Source organism: Daktulosphaira vitifoliae, unplaced genomic scaffold (assembly GCF_025091365.1).
Source record: "Daktulosphaira vitifoliae isolate Bord-2020 unplaced genomic scaffold, ASM2509136v1 Scaffold_1, whole genome shotgun sequence".
NCBI lineage: Eukaryota > Metazoa > Arthropoda > Insecta > Hemiptera > Phylloxeridae > Daktulosphaira > Daktulosphaira vitifoliae.
In genome coordinates this window covers 6,885,068-6,898,757 of record NW_026099572.1, presented here as the reverse complement: position 1 = coordinate 6,898,757, position 13,690 = coordinate 6,885,068, and the positions used below count along the sequence as shown (strand labels likewise).

The 13,690-nt window shown below is 30.2% G+C and overlaps 1 protein-coding gene across 1 annotated transcript in view; it reads right to left on the bottom strand.

Annotated features, from left to right (window-relative positions):
• Positions 1-1,669: 1,669 nt before the first annotated feature.
• The window catches only part of LOC126910446 (lysine-specific histone demethylase 1A-like), a 357,992-nt gene continuing 345,971 nt past the window's right edge, over positions 1,670-13,690 (bottom strand). Inside the window, exons 13-16 of the mRNA XM_050693061.1 lie at positions 5,431-5,586; positions 3,810-4,207; positions 2,573-2,756; positions 1,670-1,946 (exon numbers count right to left, since the gene is read on the bottom strand). Of these exons, the coding sequence (XP_050549018.1) occupies positions 1,822-1,946; positions 2,573-2,756; positions 3,810-4,207; positions 5,431-5,586 (863 nt within the window). The 3' untranslated portion in view covers positions 1,670-1,821. The remainder of the gene's footprint in view (positions 1,947-2,572; positions 2,757-3,809; positions 4,208-5,430; positions 5,587-13,690) is intronic.

Sequence of the window (13,690 nt, the reverse complement as noted above, 5' to 3'; positions counted from 1 at the left end):
CGTAGGCTAAAAATATAAGAATCATCACAAATCGTGTAGTAACTGAATTGTATAAAAATAATGTAAAACTAGATATTTATAACTAAATGATGAATACTGTTCAGCAAACGCTGTTTTTATTAAACATATGCAACGCGTTTACATATTTCCCCAGAGCCAGTAGGCAAACAGGCCTTGAATGATTTGTAAGCTCTCGCAAAAACATGAAAAACTTTAAAGAAACATGTTGAAGCTTTCGGCAATCCTCCAGAGACTAGGTTTACTCATATATTTTTTATGTGGTACAAACTTCTGGACAGAGTTGAATACAAAGTTTTCACTTCTCTGTTCAGTAACCTTATAATCTTATAACGTTATTCGATGGGCTTGCAGACACTATGATGAACTTTTACAGTTAGAAATAAGAAAAATGATTTATAAATTAAGCATTATGCATTAATTTTATAAGGTTTATGAAGCTAAATATGAGTTGACAAATGAACATTTTTTTTTAATATTTTACATCTCAACTAAGTAGTTTCAAAATAATTTTTTTTATGGGAAAAAAATAATAAATTTAGTAAAATTATAATAACGCCAGTATCTTCAAATATTAAAATTACTTCTACAATAATATCATTGTCTTGGTTTCGTTTTGAGTTTAATATAAAAAAAGAATTTCTAAATGAATTGCATATTTGTATTAAGTAGTAGTGCACAATAAGACAAATGTTAACATTTTATTGAACACAGTTTTTAACAAAATTATTAATACAAAAACATTCAGCGAACAGCGCCATCTATGTCAATGAATATTATAATTTTGTAAAAAAAACGTTTTAAAATGGGTAGGTAGCTCTGTATGCAAACTATATATATATATATAGAAATATGCAAGTATCAAAGTGGAAAAAATTATATTAAAAAGCATACTTAAATAAATTTTAGATAAAAATTATTTTTATTTTCAATAGTCTTTAAATATTTTGAAATAAAAAATTTATATATCTGTAATAATTAGGTGAAAAGCTAAAAATGGTATGACTTTCTATCTAATTCATGCAACGTTTTGCTACTTATATAGGACATATATTTAAAAAAACAATTTGCAGTAAAAAGTCAAAATTATTTTATTAAAATCAAAATCAAAATATCATGTATAAATGAAAAAATAATAGTCATTAAATCGATTGACAAACGGATTTGTCAATATTAAATTAAATTAAANACAAACGAATTTGTCAATATTAAAATTAAATTAAAAATACTTATCAATACGACAACACACGTTTAAATGTAAAAATACAAGTAAATTAAAAAAGGAACTTAAATCTAATAAAAAAAATTAATGGTTATTTGATTTTTGTCTAATAAAAACATAGTATCGTGGTCCATGCTATCAAATATTATTCTAATAAGTATTACTACATTGTAATTATTATTTTGCTCTAATATTATCTTTGAAAAGTACATCAATGAGTATTTACTAAAACTGAGTGAATTTTACTATTCATATTTAAATATTGTATTACTCTTAATTTACTATTTTTTGTTATAATTTGTAGTAGATAATTAATGTAAAAAATCAAATAAACCATTACACTCTAACATTTATCGTTTCAATTACAATTGAATTAAAAAAGTCGAAAATAATTATTCCGCATAATTGTAAAATAATAAGTAAAATAAAACATATAATGAAAAGTACAAAAATATCTTCTTGTGAAGTATAATACGATAATTGTCGCAAAACCTTAAAGCTAAAATATTTTTATAATTGAAAATGAACAAAAATTAAAAAATTATAGTGTGTATGACGTATTGAAATAAGGAAACCGTTTATTAAGGAGATTTAGGAACCGCATAAGGGCATCCTAGTAACTTATCGCAAATTCTACCGCCCTCGCGAAGTCCACTTAGAAAAGCACCGTGTACCGTAGCTGGATAATTTCGTATGGTGTGCTCACCTAAAAAAATACAACGTATTTTGAGTCCTTCAATAGGTAAATTCCATCTCTGTCGAGTAATATTAATACATATTTCAGAGCCCACATTAATTTACAGAAAGCTGACAAATAAAAGAGCGTCTGGTATTTCTGAGAGTATGTGAAAGAAATTAATTTCTCCCTGGAAAAAACGATGGTGACGCACACATCAACCCCTTCGTCGTTACGGTTATTAATCTGTTTGACAACTGTATTACTACACAAGAGTAATCGGTTAACACGTCAACGTCGTGTCAGTAGACTCGAAGAATAATAATAAATAATAATATATCAGAGTTTACAACCAGAAACGTACGAGATTGGGTTTACACTTTACTTATTCTATAGTTCTACAGTGAAGAAGTGTTTTGAGGATATATAACACTCAAAAGGATTTACATATCATTACTATCATTTTGTTATTTTTAAAGAGCCGTAAAATCATTGAATAATAAGTTGACAAAAAACAGGATCTGCCCATAAAAGGCTACTATCTGAACACCAGAATTTTCACTAATATACTAACTTGACATATTCTAATTTAACTTTATTTACACTGAAATATTGTTAAACGTCATCAATTTAAAACAATATAGCGCTTTATTTACCTGCGAAAAAAATTCGTTCACTACCATCCAATGCTGGTGGCTCGTCTGAATTATCCGACTGTGTAGCAGATACGGGAGCAGCTAGTAAGTCATAGTCAGATCCAGAAGCGCCTACGGCTACAAAAGAATAAGATCCTCTAGCCCATGGATCAGATCTCCAGCGTGTCACGACAGTTTCTTTAGGCTGAAAAATCATTTCAACATTTTTAATCACAATATTTCAATTAAAATCTAATCATAAATCTAACAATTTTCATGATTTTATTTTTGAACCGAAAAATTTCATCAACAAAAGATCTTATGAGTAAAAGCCTCTATAAAACTTATAATTATACCCTCTGTTAAACGTGAAATTTTATTTTAAACGAAAAAAAAAAATCAAATTAATTCATACATTTAAAATTCAAAAAACCCGCTATTGTGTAAAATTATACAACTCATCAAGATTTATAAAGATGTATATTCCTAAAAAGATTTATAAGTAAAATTATAACATTAACTTCTAGGTTACGTTCATTTTATTTAATTAAGTCATCTATTTATAAATTCCTAAAGCTTTAAACGATTGACTAGATGATAAAAGTGTCATTGGCATTTATAATTAAATAGCGAAACAACATTTTTTTATGGAAACGGATAAAGTGAGATTTTTAGCCATTCACAATTATTTGAATATTGGCGTTCTGCTAGTAAATTAAAATACAACATCCCAGTCAAGTATTTAATCGTAGGCTAATGCTACAAACAAATTTTTTTCCAATTTAGTAGTACTACAAAGATTTATGAGGTTGGTTTTGAATGAGGAAGATTGCCCAATATGATAGTTGAGAGTAAGAATTTGACATCAAAAACAACTATAGTAATTTACGATGACGCTGGTTGATTTATATTACATTTAAAATGTTAATTTTTTAACGCCGAAAACCTACTTTTAATATGTTTCGTTTCTTAATAACATACTTCACGAAGACAATTCAAAAACAATTATTAACACATTTACGTTACAAATATACCCATATAGAAAAACAATAAATTTAATTTATGTCAGACGAAATATACATTATATTTAATTCTACAGAAACAATAGCGTGTAGAACAATATTTTTTTTAAATTTTTCCATTTTAAGTATTAAAAAATTATTTCAAATGCAATGGTACGAAATATAATAATAAAACGATTACAATAAAATGTAAAAAAACAATTTTTTTATGAAACTTAAAGTAATAATCTACTTACATCTGGAACGTTTGCAGTGCCAAATATACCTCTCAATACTAACATACAACGGGCTGTAATAACATCATCCGTAGCTTCTTCTAAAACATTAGCAGCTTCGCCGGCCACCAAAGCTAAAAGAACGGGAGCTCGATACAAATTCCAAAACAAAAACAGTTCTCCTCGGCTGGAAGTGGTAGTACCGATGTGTCCAAACAAATTTCCGTTGGGGTCCCAAAAAATTCGATCAAAACACAAGACGACTTTATTCAAATTTCCAAAACCAAGACGTTGAATAGCAGCAACCTTCCACTCGGGCAATGGCGGCGAAAATTTAATAGTATTAGGAAGCGATTCAGTTTTTTGATTGGTCGATTGTTTTAATACTCCCAGGGGCAATGTGCAGAGAACGACATCACCTAAAAATACACGAAAAAGTTATAATCGTGTCACAAATATACTTATTTATTTTACTCGATACCCTTTAAAAAACGCAACAAGCTCATTTTTAATTTTATAGCTATACGATATAAATAACTTTCAGTGTTGCCCACATATAAAATTCAGAAATATATTTTAAATATTAATTTATGATTGAAAAGTTTTTAACTCAAAAACTTCAAAAAAATTATGTCATTAAATCTTATATAAATTGCGTTAAAAAGTAAAATTTTTATATTTAAAATCCTCGTAACGGTATTGATGACCTCACTTGGCTCATTTTTTTTGTTGTTTATCCTAAACTAGTTTGCGGCACCTATTTTGTCGCAGTTTTCGATATATTTCAATATAAAAATATTACAATAAATATACGATTAGAGTAAGTTTTCAAATGAATAATATATTCGCTTTGAAATTTATTAATTAAATCTTATAAAAACAAAACAAAATATAATTGTTAAAATAATATAAAATTTGGCAAATGAAACTCAACTATAAACAACGGAAAGCGATTTTATTTTTAAAAGAAAGTTGCCATTTACATTTATTTCAACAAGGGAGTAATTAAGAAAAACGTTCAAAACACGAAAAAAGATTATTGAACCCCGATGTAGCTTTTGGGTCCTCGTCAAAGCAAAAGCAACCCTTTAGTCCTTTTTTTTGTTTAGTATTTTCGGTTATAATTAAAAACTTGCCGCCAAGTACATCATTGCGCAAACACCGCAGAATTTATTAAACGTTTCGGCGGCCATTGATTATTAGATTTTAAATGCATATTCAGTGATAACCCGTATAAATGAGGGTAAAAAAATCATTTGAAGTGCAAACAATAAACGGCTGACCGACATATTTGGCCGTATTGACCAACGAATCGTTTAATACAAGCTCGTGTATGTCGGCTGTACAAATAGGTTGATTTTATTTGCATTGAGATGGTTTTACAGTGCTTTCCATTTGAAATTCAAACGCAAAATCGAAAAATAATACTAAATGTGTTATTTAAACGCATCAATCAATCCCAGGCAATTGTTTGTTCGATTATTGGTCGCAAAACACCGGTAAACGTTTTAATGTGTTTCGTCGTTGGCAGTTCACCAACATTTAAGTACGTCATTCGCCCGCTGTAATAGTAGGCACAATGTGTTTACAGAAAATATCCCTTGATCGTATTTCCTATGAGTGAAGCTAACAACATATTTACCTTTGTAGGTTTGTCCAGCAGCGTTGCTAGAACGCGGATTGTAAGTGGATACTTCGACGCCGTTGGGACCGTAATGGATGTGTTTGACTGCAGTGTTTAGTTTAATGTCCAGTCCTTCAGCCAAAGCGACAGGAACACATGAATATCCGTTGCGCACTGAAAATAAAATTACCGATACGATTTTAATTAGAAAATCAAGAAGGGTAAATGAAAAATACACGGGAAACGTGTCATATTTTATAAATGACTCGTTGTGCGCGATTATGTTCGCAGAGAAAAACAACCTCGACGATAGAAATTTTAGAAAATGTACCAACATCATATTTTTACTTTTAGCAGGCGCGTAATTAAATTCCGAATTCTCGTCAGATTTATCGAGAATAAGTTTGATTTAAATGAAATCTTCAATGAATGAGCTCGTCGAAGCGTCGTGCGTTTATTTCTCAACAATTTCGTCAGAGTCATGAGGGACAAATTTAATCAAAGTAATATGTAAACTCGTATTCAAAGATAAATTCTTGTGAAACTTTTATCTTAACATACTCCGCGCTATTCGAGAACAGATTGTGAGATACCTATTGTCTGATGGACTCAGACGACTGACTTAGGAGAAAACACACTACTAACTTGTTTTACGGTATAAAGATAGAACAATTTCACTAAATGCACGTGGAAGAAGAAACGAAACAGTTTCCCGTGAAACCTCTCCCCAGCGATTTCCCATTAAATTATAACGTAACGACTTCATAGAAACACCGCCCGTTGACGGGCACACACGAATTTCAGTCTTACGACCGTTTTGGGAACTTTGGACTTTTGTTTATGACTAGCGTTAATTATTGTGACGACGGAGCGTAATAAGATTTTCGCGGAGAACATCCTTTTCATGAACATAATGTTTTACACAAAAGCTAAATGACTAAGGCAAGCGAGAATTGATGGAAAGGGTGCGAGGCAGTTTTCGTATGTTGGCAGTTAACATGTTTGTGCTAATAGAACAACGATACGTTTGGTGTCATAAGAGCTTCTTGTTAAGTCAATCTAATGAAAATTTGTAGTCGGCGAATTTATGGTTTGAGCACATGTGCTATAACCGAAAAATAAAGTGCACATCAAAGAATGATTTTGCTTTTAAGAACCAACTTTTGATACGTTTGTTGTTTTAAATATTTTACAAAATAGATACACGTCATAAATACATTTTTATTTACTTTAAAACAGTCTATTGGAAGTAAATCAAGTTATTATTTCTGTACTTCTAATAAATCAACAGTAAAAAATAAATCTTTTCACATAAAAAAAGTGTCAATATTCATAAAATATTAAAATTGTCTACACAATGTAGCACAAAAAACAGATTGCTTAACTTCTAATAATACTATATATTTTCAATGATCGTTTCGATCATCGTTGAAATATCAATTTATTTTTATTTCTAAATAAAAAGAAATAGTTCAAATCAAAAAAAAAAAAAATACATGTCTTCAAACTGTAAAACGCTCACTATAACTTTAAAGTTATGGTTTCGTAATATATTAAAAATAATAAAATAATTGGTATTTTTATGATAATTGCTATCAAAATGTTAACCAAATTTTTATTAATCAATTATTTGATTTAAATCGATTGATAATTGTAGATGATTAATTCAAGTATGTAAATATAAAATGATTCTGAGGTAACTTTAAGATCAACAAAGAAAACAATGATGATTAGATTTGAAAAAGTAGAAAGTAAATCGTTATTTCAGTGATTCACAACAAAATATGTAAACTAGGAGAAATATATTTCACCCTTTTTGACTAAAAGTTTGTTTCAGTATTTTGGAACACATTAATCTAATATGATTCTGAAATCATTACAAAAGGTCCAATGCAATAACCGATTATTTCCAATGTATTTTAAAATTCATGTTTTTCAATTTTTCGATAGAAAATTGTTTTTTAAACAGTTATATGTATTCATCGGACATATCCGCCTACTAGAAGAACTCAAATAGACATGCCTGATATACCGAATGTAGTATTTAATTAAAAATTTTTTTTTCCAAATATGCAGATATCCGGTTAATGTTCAATACTATTCGGATAAAAGATTAAATTCGGTTCAAAATAATTTGATATATAAGTTCAAGTATATTTTTAACGATGATATTAATGATGAATTTTTGTTCTAGGAACATTACAAACAAATTTTTATACTAAATACTTACTCCAGCTGAGTATTCTAATCAAATATCTACAGACTAATGTATATTAAAGATGTGAAGTGTTCAATGTAGGAGCACAACCGTTGGGAATTAAACTGTAATACTACTCGTAGCGCATTATTGCATTTATAAAACAGACTATTGTATCCAATTGCAATTGGGTATATGTAATTTTCTGAGATACGATAACAAGTTGTTTTTTATAGCCATCTTAGAGAGATTTAAAATAAACTCCTTACAATACGCGATAATATTCAGGGTTTTTTTTTGTTTCTTTTCTAAGAGCGCAAACAAAGTGATTTCGGAAACACTTCCGTCTGCTGAATAGCATTCACTTACTAAAATGAGTACCTCGGCAACAAAAGACCTTATAGCCGATACACTTTTGTGTATTAAATAGAAACTTTATTAAATACGTAGCTTTGTAGCATTGTGAATTTTACACAGCCTTATTACAAATTATTATTATTAATATGTCACTACAAGACTTGGTACGATTTTGTCTCCGTTCTAATAAAAGAGTTACGCGGCTCGCATTAAAACGAATTAATTCGATAATTTAATAACAATTTAAATCTGTAACGCAAAAGCTATTGGACCGAATACTCCAGACGATGTTAAGAAAAGTTTTATGGGGCAGCCTTTGAGAGTGTAATTTAATTACGAATTGTAACTGGCGTAAAACGTATTCGCGGCAACTCTTGGAGACTTTACAGTGGCTAAATGTTGGTTAATAATTATTTGAAACGCCAATTCTCTAGAGCATTTTTAAGGGTTTTTAAATTCTAGATGTTCGTACTCTGTGACTAAATGTGTTTTATTACTATCGCCGTCGGTTAACGATCATTAACCAGTCCGAATACTTAGGAAAATGTATTTTAATTTTCGCCAACAATAACGTTTTTATAGCTTTTGTCTTTACGATAACAGCATTGACGGCTGGTAATCGGAATTAAACTTTGGAAAATGCTCCGAAAACAAAGTAACAAACTCTAATTAAAAAGCTCAAGTACAAGTGTTCAGAGCAGTTTTACATTAAGGTACGCGCACACAAATATTACAAGACGAATATTATTGTCGCATTTAACATTTCCAAAAGAAATGATAGTGTTGTAAGAGAAAATATAAAATCATTTGGATGTACACACTTAAATATAAATGTCCGAATTTTCATATACACATACTGGAAGTATTTAAAGAAAAAATCTGATAAATACCGTCGAAAATTTAATATTTGTGCACTAATTTTCGATACTAGTATGTAAAATTTAATGTGTAAAATTAACGCCTATGTTAAATATACCATACTGACGTACGGGAATTTTTCATAGTCTAGAGACTTAATAAAGTTCAGAAAACTAAATAACACAACCCTTTTTTAGAATTTCGTTACACTACCCGCAGTGTAACAAAGTAGTACGCATATGTTTTTGCGTCGATCGTACTATTTAATCTTATCGATCAGTGATCGAACATTTTGCGGATTTAATATTATAACAACTGGCTGTCGAACGGTGAAAATATTTCGCGTCCATTAACAACGTAGGAGTGGTACGTTTGCGTGGTAAATATACTGACCGAATATTGTTCACGTTGGTTGTTTTCTTTTTAGAATATAATCATTGGCGATTCCACCGAAATTTAACACTAATGGGACCGGATTGTTACTTAGTCTGCAGACATACGACGTACGTCGGACGAAAAGAGTCGGTCCGATTCAGATTAGGGTCAGATAAAGTCGAACTACAGACGGTTCGGTTATAATTGCTTCGATCAACACCACTTCAGCTGTAGAAGACACGCATATCGTTACATCGAAATAGGGCTGTTGTCCATCTCCGCAGCCTGACCGACGGCATTTGCCACCGTGCGATCAATTACGCGGGTTTCTACATATTATTCTTCTAAACTGATAAAACTGTCCGAATGACTCGTGTCGATTTTCAATTCAATCGAATAATCAATCTGTCTCGACGTCGACTGGTTAAGAACGTTTAAAGGAAAGCCGCGCGGTTTTGTTCTAATTACACGACAATAGGCGTACAAACTACAGGAGAATCTGTTTCTAAATGAAACGTCACTTTTACTGCACAGCGTGTCGTTTATAAATTTCAAAAATATTGGACGCAACACACATTAACTAAAAACATAAAATTCTCCTCGACCGCAACACAGAGAATGTGTGTCAAGGGGACACGATTTTCAAAAAATAGATGCTTGAATTTTTAATTTTCTCCGCCAGAGTTTACATAAACCAACTACCTTTCATTTGATGTACGGCCACCTTATTGTGTTACGTGAGTGAACAAGTAATAATGTGCTTAATGGCCTCGGTGGCTTAATTTTACGATGGTAGCGGCATTAACTCAAAGCTTTTCCAGTGTATACCTATTACAATCTATAATAGCTGACACTCGCTACTTGAAAAGGGGAGGTCGAAGGCTACAAATCACGGGTTGAGCTTTGCTGGACTTCTAATTTCAATTAGAAACGTGACACTACCGTCTTCTGTTTGCCCCTTTTTCCCACATTAAAGTCTTACGGCCGCGAGTACATGTTAGGCAAAAGACAATCTACGTTTCTGTCTCTCTCTCGTAAAGCACCCACAAAACAACATTTTCCATCAAAGCTTTTTAATGACACGAAAAGTGATGCAATTGAACACACCGAGTTTACGCCTTGAGCGCACAATTAATACGATTTTCACAATGAGTAATCATCGACATCGAGGTGTTCAAATGTGTATCTACATTTAATGAGGTGGAATCCTTAAGAGTTTCCACATGTTAATACAACGTTTTGTGAAAAAACTTTTAATAATAAGTAGTATTTGCAACACTTCTACCAGTAGTACAAATTATGCAATAAAGATTGACGAGACAGCAAATTAATTCGCTCAACAATTTGTTTCAAGCGCTTACTATTCATATAATAGAGATATTTAAATATAGAGAATATATTTTTTTTTTTAGTTTTTTTGATGTTGATTTAAGAACAAAGGCTACAAGTAAAAGCTTCATAATTTATGGTTACCACTACTTTGAACATGAATTTTCCATTAGAGATTATAAAATGATGTAAAAAATAGACAAAGTGGACTAAAGAGTAGCAAGTCATCATTTAATTAATTTTGGTTGAAACACGACGTTTCAGTGCTAAAATACAAAATCAAATTTTATGTATTTTAGATTTAGATTGATATGACGAGCAAAAATTAACAAGCTGATAATTAATTTTGGAAAATTATTTTAAGAGCTAGTTACATTTAAATAATTAGAATAAATAGATTAGGCGTATAGTAGTAAACATGGTTCAAAAACTTACCCCTCACTTAGTTTACATGTACCGGTATGTTATAAATTTTTAACAATAAAACATATTTTTTGATATGATCTAAGAGTGTACCAACATGAATATTATTATTAAAGGACAAATTTCAAACACGTCTTTTACAGAGAATATTTTTAAAATATAAACTATAAAATAGTTAGGGATACTATAGTTTGTAAAGCCACGTTAGCGACTTCGAAATAACTTTAAGATTTACGACTTAAACACGTGCAAACAATGAGTATAACATCTAATAAAGGTATGAGTTACATAATATATAACTTAATACACAGCCAGGTATATAAATCTTTGTAGCAAACACGTTCAAGTAAAAAAAATTCATTATGTGTATTCATTGACAGAAAGAACTATCCCAGTAATAATAAATTATACCGCAACAAAATAAAAGTAAAAAGTTTCATTGTGGTTTTAATTTTAAAGAAAAGATAAAATATAAAAGTTGGCTTGATACAAAATAACCGACATTAAGTTCCGTTATGATTTTCTCAACTATTAATTCTGATGTAAAAATACATATTGTTGGCATCTTGTTAAAATAAAGGAAGCAATAGTTTTGCAAACACAATAGAAACATTGTTATCTCAAAAGGAGCATTGACGGGGAGCTCTTAAGATATTTACTTTGCAACTTAAGTTTCATTTATTTATCAACGAAATTATTTATCAAAATTACTTTCCTTCGTTTTCTTTTTCACCAAATCTCACATACGTTGGAACAGCCACTATAATCCTCGTTTCAAGTTTCCCTTATTCACTAATATCTCTCTGTTTACTTCCCGCACTTTTATGTATCCCTTAATGACCCGCACACTGAGCATTCCCTACTTATTAAGTTTAACCTAAAAGCTACTAGCTTTCCTTTTAATCTCTTTCACACTGCTTGATTTCAAATCAAGTCTCATCATTCTCAAATAATCAATGTTATCTAACAACCACAGTTAATAGACAAATAAGTACCCAGTTCTTTTTATAGAATAACTTTTATAACGCAAACGTGTTCAAACAAATACATAAAAATTTATGAAATTTACACAATAAACCATTTATTACATCATGTATCATCATAACAGTTATTTGTACATTTTTACTGTAATAATAGTTTAAAATAGTTCATAAATTTAAGCAATTGTTTCTTCAAAACGATTTCATTTATCGCGTATTTCAATATAAATAGACCACTTTGAATAACAAACCGTTTTGACATTACGGCAACAGTATCGGTTCTATATTCAAACATGTATATTAGAAAATGAAAAATTACCCTTAAAAATTATATCTAGGTTATAAAGAAAGCTTCACTTAACCACAAAGTTATGTTGGGTAATGGTTGCTCCCAAATTACTCAAATTTACCCACGTTTGTTTAACCGTGCGTCCTACTTATGTACAGTAAATAACAAGACTATATTAAAACTCAATTTATCAAGAATTATAAGACCCGTTAAGCCACTTAATAATCCCGGATAAAGATACCATAGTAAATTATGGTGCATTATAGTAGATTTTGGAACATTATATGCGTTAATTTAAGCCATTTGAACAAAGAGGGTCATTAATCGTAATAAGTTGAAACACGTGGTTATTAAAATACCAATAATTAAGTCCATAAAATATCAAGTTGTAGAATAACTGAAAAAACGGACGTTAGATTAAATCAATGAAGATCATTTGTCTGGAATTCTTTGTTCGGTACACGTTGAATTCTGTAAAAATAACTGAACTACTAGAACCTAAATAAAATAATTTACAGTTTACGATGTCTTAAAAAAATATAATATTTGTAAAATCATAATTATACACAAAAAATGTATAGCGTCTAAGTAAATAAAATAAGAATAGACTTTAANCTAAGTAAATAAAATAAGAATAGATTTTAAGAAGGAATAAATGTCTTCAAACAATAATTTTAGTATATCTCTTGTAATCGGTGAAGTGCGCTGAATAAAGAACAGTTTTTTCTACGTCAAATCGACTACTTTCATTTCCATGCAATAATAAAAGGGTTCACAAAAAACTACCACTTCGGCAGCTGACCATTACCAATGAAATATTAACGAAGGAGTCACTAAAATACAAAGACACGATGTAGGTGTCAGCCGAGTAAATGTATTTTTCTTGTAGCCCGTGCCATAAGAACTCCTGAATCCACCTAATTACCATACCCATAAAACAACTGCAGTCGTTGCGTTTGGCTTAACTAAGAATAAATGAAACATATAAGCATTGTCACAGAGAAGAGAAAAAGAGGTATAGATAAATAAGTCAGTTGTGTATTTAATTTATACAAACTAACGAAAAGATATATTCACTAGAATCCATCAAAACAGCACACGTAAAGAGACGTCGTTTATATTAAGACTATTTATGTTATTACAATTCTTTTAGGTCCCGTAAAAACTCAAACAAGGTATCATGACATTTCAATTACAATAACAAACAAGACTACTTCGGGTGATAATGTATAAGACTGAACGCATTTCTCCTTTTTTTTTAATAAATTGAAAAAAATACACAAAACACATTGTTTTCGCTCTATATTTGTCGTTGTCTCTTGATTCTGTGTCACGTGTCGCCATACATGGCGTGCTGAGTAATAATATGATAAGAATAAGTTCGCTTTGTTTTAATTATGTTTTTACTTTTGTTGTTTGCAATTTTTTGTTACCAAATGCGAAATAGGAAATTCACACGAAACGAACCCA